Genomic DNA, 5,890 nt, shown 5'->3' with positions numbered 1-5,890 from the left:
TCTTGTCCCAGAAGCACAAGACAATAAGGGAGAAGTGTGAGTGGCACCCAGGAGGGCAGCAGGGGTTTGGGAGATCAGAAGAGACAGGGAAGGCTGGGCAGATGAGGCCCTGGGCTTTCTCCCCTTTGGGGCCACAGCCAGAAAAAATAAAACTGGCTTAGCCAATTGCGTGATCCTTCTATTTACCCAGAGCTATGTTTTGCCCTGACACTCTCTGCTCTGGAAGGTGACAGCAGAAGGCACCCAGCAAGGAGTGGGTAGGAAGGGAGTCAGCAGGTGAACAAGGGCTGCACCGGACCCCTCAGCCGTCCACCATCACACAAGAGGATGGAGACCCCTAACATGTCCACTGCTTTCAATTTCACCCTTCCACCCAACTTCGGGAAGCGCCCCACTGACCTGGTACTGAGCGTCATCCTGGTGCTCGTGCTGTTCATTGTCATGATCTCGCTGGGCTGCACCATGGAGGTCAGCAAGATCAAGGCGCACTTCTGGAAGCCTAAGGGGGTGGCCATCGCCCTGGTGGCACAATATGGTATCATGCCCCTCACCGCCTTTGCTCTGGGCACGCTCTTCAGGCTGAGCAACGTTGAGATGCTGGCCATCCTGATCTGCGGCTGCTCACCGGGGGGAAACCTGTCCAACATCTTCAGTCTGGCCGCGAAGGGGGACATGAACCTCAGGTAGGACTGGAGATGACAAGGGAGCAGCCTGGGGTCAGGAGCAGTGTTGGAGATGTCACAATCAAGGGGAAGGACTGGGCTAAGCCAGGACAGAGAATGAGTGGGGGCTGAGTGAACACTGTGAGTGCTAGGGCAGCAGGTGGCTGGCCATTTATTGGGTGGGGGCAGGTGCTGGGGTACATCTTGGTTTAAGCACCAAGCCAAAGGAGTCAAGCTGGTCTGGAGACACCCTTATACCCCGAGGTGTCTCAAGTGAGGCGAAAAGATTACTATGAAGGATGCTGATTTAAACCAAAGTGGACACTAGAGCACTATGTTGTTGTTCTTAGTTGCTGTTGAGTCTATTCCAACTCATGGCGACCCCATGTGTACAGAGTAGAACTGCTCCATAGAGTCTCAATACTGTAACTTTTTGGAAGCAGATCATCTGGCCTTTCTTCCAAGGCACGCTTTGATAGGTTCGAACGTTTAATGGTTGAGCACTTAACCGTTTGTACCAGCCAGGGACTCCTCTGGAGCACTATACCAGCCTACAATTATGGACAAGTTGTCTGCTTTGAGGCCAGATTTGAAAGCGGGTGCAGAATGGTTCCTCTCTAGGGAGATCAAGGTGGCTTTGAACCAAATGAGCACCTTCAACAAGCTTTGTCCACAGCCAGATAAAATACCTAGGACTTGCTTTGCAGCGGGAAGGATTTGGATTAGATTAACAAAAAAACAACTCTTTGTCTCAACGATTCGATTCTGATGCTCAGATGCCTGCAGAGCAAAGGAAGAATTTCCAAAGATCCTCCAAATTTTCCAGGCATCAGGGATGTCTGCCTCTTTTCTTCCTCATCCTCCCAGCTGATGTAGGGACACTTCCAAACAAAGACACAACCTAGTAGATCCAGGAGTTTCCCTAGCACCAGCCCAGCTTATGCTGTGCCCCCACCTCAGCCACACTGGTAGGGGGAAGACCAGTGCATGCCCTGCCCAAAGCATTAGGAGCAGAAGTCAGTGAGGGCTTGCTCCATGGCAAGCCGGCATCCAAGGGCTGGTTGAACTCCATCCTTCCAAGCAGGTGGGACTCTCTGGTTTTGAAAGCCTCCCAGAGTGGGCTATTTCAGATATTTCGCCAGTTCCAGCAGCAGCCTGTGCCGAGGCTGAATAAAACTCACTGGTGGAAGCTTTCATCTAAGCCTCATGTCTCAAGCCAGTTTCCTCTGGTTTCTTCCGTGAAGGTGCTACTCAATGCTATTCAATGAAATTCCATCAGAGAGTCCATCAGCTTATGTCTGTCAGCACTCTGCCCCTGGTTGAATTTTACTAAGAAAACCAACTAATTGGTGATGAAAAATGAAGGCTGGGCCAATTTTCAATAAAAGAACAAGAGTTTTGGTTTACCAGAACCCTGGATCTGAGAAACTCCAGATTTTCTATTCACATGATTTAACCCTCACTGAGGTAGTTGATGGAATCCCAGGGTGGTGCAAACAGTTAACACACTCAGTTGCTAACCAAAAGGCTAGCGTTTGAGTCTACCCATAGATGCCTCAGAAGAAAGGCCTGGCAACCCACTTCTGAAAAATCAGCCATTGAAAACCCTATGGAGCACAGTTCTACTCTGACACACATGGGATCACCATGAGTTGGAGTCAACTCCATAGCAACTGGTGTGTGAGGTAGTCAATGGGAAGAGAAGCACAAAGAAGGTTTATACAGTCTCCCACTGGAACATATTTCAATGTTTAACCGCCTCACGGTCAGAATAGTCTTCCTGCTATCTAATCCAAAGGCCCCTGGGTAGCACAGTTTGTGCTCCACTATTAACCTAGAGGTTGGCGGTTGGAACGTACCCAGCAGCACCTCAAAAGAAAGTCCTGGCAATCTGCTTCTGTAAAAGATTATAGACAAGAAAATCCTATGGAACAGTTCTACTCTGTAACACATGGGGCCACCAACAATCAGAATTGACTCGATGGCAAAAGGTTTGGGTTTTTTTTGTTTGTTTGTTTATCTAATCCAAATCCTTCCTGCTGCAAAGCAAGCCTTAGGTCTTTTATCTGGCCTTGGGGACAAGGCTTGTTGCAGCCTCTATGTCACAGAAACTCCAACTGCACTTCATTACTGGCGTAGGCTGGGCAAAATTTCATTCTGTTATACATTACATCGCCATGAATCAGAACCAACTGGGCAACAACTAACAACATCATGAAAGGAAGGATGCAGGAAGTAGGGTGTCAGCAGAGGGTGCTCCAAGGGCTTTGTGATCTGGAGAAGAAGCAGAGCAGGGTGGGACAGAGTAAAGGACAATGGGGAAGTCTTTTAAGTGTGAGTGACCAGATGTCACAGCCTCATCAGTCAGTGGGTGCTAATGAGGTTTCTCCAATAATGCCCACTGGGGTCAAGTGCCCAGTGACTCAAGAGCATTCACCTCGCATGCTCTCCTGATCAGCCACTTTGTCCAGGCACCTTGGGATCATCATTACTCCCAAGGCCCCACAGGAGATAATGCTCTGCTGGGCAAGGCCACCTCGTGCTATAAAGCTCCTTTCCCCAAATAGATCTCCTGTGCACATTCAACCATGCATGCAGCCTCCATTGGTAGAGCTCGGATTTCATCATCTACCAGTATGTGCTGCCAGGCTTTGAATTCCAGTTTGAGTTCATCTGGGACAACTTGCTACATATATTGTAATAATGATAATGATACTGATAATGAATAGCAGCCAGGCACTGTGCAGAACATCTTACCTGCATAAGTACATTTAATCCTCATAAACACCCTGTAATTAGCTTCATTTTAGAGATGAAGTGACTGAGCCTTAACAAAAAAAAAAAACCAAACCCATTGCCGTCCAGTCAATTCTAACTCATAGCAGCCCTATAGGACAGAGTAACACTGCCCTATAGGGTTTTCACAGCTGTAATCTTTATGGGAGCAGACTGGTAGGTTTGAACCGCTGACCTTTCGGTTAGCAGCCAAGTGCTTAACCACTGCACCACCAGGGGTCACCCTGACTGAGCCTTAGAGAAGTTAATAAATTTGTCCAAGGTCCAGGTAGCTCCAGATTCTGTGCATTTACCCAAATATCTTCAGGGTTAGGCATGTACATAAGTGAGTGAGGTGGCTGGAGGCTGACTGTCCACCTAGACAGCACAGCCCCTGGGAACAGGGCAAACACCCTAATCTCAGCAACTGGTGCTGTGGGAGACGCCAGGGCTTCCTGTTGTTCAAGAGAGGTAGAATCTCCAATTTTTATTCAAAAATTTGAAAAACACTGTGTAAGCCAGGAGGTCCCTGGATGGTGCAAATGGTTTGCCCTCAACTACTAACTTAACAACTACTAACCCAGCAGAATCACAAAAGCAAGGTCTAGTGATGTGCTTCTGTAAAGATTACAGCCAAGAAAACCGTATGGAGCACTTCAACTCTGTAACACATGGGGCTGCCATGAGTCAGAATCTACTCAAAGGCAATGGGTTTGGTTCTTTGATTTGGTGTAAGCCAAACAATACATGTTGAAGGGCCACGTGAGGCTCAAATTCTACCAGTTTAAGACTTCTCATGAAGCACAGCACTGTACTATTTTCCACTTAGAGTGGAGAGGAATCATAAGACACTTGTTCCATTTTGCCGATAAGGAAGCTGAAGTCCAGAGACTTGCCAAAGATTTCCCAGAGTGTGATGGTAGGTATATCTAGAACCAGTCCAAGCCTCTCCTCTCAACGTTGCTCTGCCTGTCAAATGGAGGAAGTCTAGGGTCAGCCAGCCATCACAGGCAGACTGGGTATAGTCCCAGGAGGCTGAGCCACCAAATGAACCTGCCAAGGCAGCCAGGCATGGCAGCTCCTTCTTCAAGGATATCACTAGACAAGCTCCAAAAAATGCAGGTGATCCACAGGCAGGAGAAAAATGCCCTCAACTTTGAAGCAAGCCTGGCCTGTTGGGGACAGAGTAGAGAGTGCCAGAAGGGAAATAACTGACGTCCTTTTACTGCCCTCGATGCCCCTCAAGCTCCTCTGCTCCCCCAACCAGGCCCACATCAGAGACCAAAACCAATGGCTAGGGGAAAAGAGACACAACCAAGGATTCCAACAGGTCTATGACTTAAGGAGCTTAACCAGGATGAGACAGAAGCCCCAGGTTTGCACAAGTTTTTCACTTTCACCAGAGAGATGCCAACAGGTCATGCAGAAGTCCACAGCAGGGTCTGTGCACTGCTCTGAGAACTTAGCAGGACAAAAAATAAAAATCCCCTTTCCCTGACCGCTTTGCCCTGAGTGGCAGCCAGGCCCAAATGTTACTATGGAGCAGGCTCCAATCTCTAGACCTAGAATCTGGAAAAGTCACCTCCCATCCCTACCTCTCAGGGTAACCTGGGGATCACAATAGTCGCAAATACCAGCAAATTCCAAGATGAGCATCCCTGACTAGCCCCCAGCACACCCCAGGCCGCAGGGTGCTCCAAGTCAGAAGAGAGGCAGGTGTCGCCTGGGCATGAGAAGGAGGTCCCTGGAGGTCTAGGAGCAGAGTTCCCACCCACCCCTTCCTGAGCAGACAAGGCAAGGCACACCGAGTCCTAGAGCAAATTCCAAAACTCCTGACACACCAAGCCAAAGTAAACATGATCCTTCTGCTCAAAGGACACCAAAAAAAGCACAAAGTTGTGTGTGGCTTTTCTCTTAAGAGGAGATCAATAGCTAGCACTGAGCCCCCAATATGATCTTCTCTATCTCATTCCTGCCCCTTCTGCCCCCAAGGGAGTATCTACTAGAATTTGGTGTTTAGCATTTCCATAGACCCTTTCATGCTATTACTGTGGTGGTGGTTGTTGTGTGCTGTTGAGTTGATTCTGACTCATAGCAACCCTATATGTCAGAGTAGAACTGCTCCACAGGGTTTCCTAGGTTGTAATCTTCGCAGGAGCAGATTGACAGGTCACTTCTCCCTCAGAGCAGCTGGCAGGTTCAAACCACCAACCTTTCAGTTAGCAGCTGAGCACATAATTATACTGTATATATATATATTATAACAAAGATATATTACTGTTCTGTGTGTTTTTAAATTTTATATATATGTATGTATATATAATAACTCAAAAGTCAGTATTTCAAACCCACCAGTCGCTTGATAGAAGAAAGATGTGGCAGTCTGCTTCCATAAAGATTACAGCCTTGGAAACCCTATGGGGCAGTTCTACTCTGCCCTTCATGGTCGCTAT

General features: G+C 48.0%; 1 protein-coding gene across 1 annotated transcript in view; it reads left to right on the top strand.

Moving 5' to 3' along the window:
• The first annotated feature begins 265 nt into the window (after positions 1-265).
• The window catches only part of SLC10A1 (solute carrier family 10 member 1), a 34,123-nt gene continuing 28,498 nt past the window's right edge, over positions 266-5,890 (top strand). Inside the window, exon 1 of the mRNA XM_004370989.1 lies at positions 266-683. Within this exon, the coding sequence (XP_004371046.1) occupies positions 328-683 (356 nt within the window). The 5' untranslated portion in view covers positions 266-327. The remainder of the gene's footprint in view (positions 684-5,890) is intronic.

This window comes from Trichechus manatus, unplaced genomic scaffold, assembly GCF_000243295.1.
Source record: "Trichechus manatus latirostris isolate Lorelei unplaced genomic scaffold, TriManLat1.0 scaffold00010, whole genome shotgun sequence".
In the NCBI taxonomy this organism is placed as follows: domain Eukaryota; kingdom Metazoa; phylum Chordata; class Mammalia; order Sirenia; family Trichechidae; genus Trichechus; species Trichechus manatus.
The sequence above is the reverse complement of the archived record's forward strand: the minus strand, read 5'-3'. Positions and strand labels throughout refer to the sequence as shown.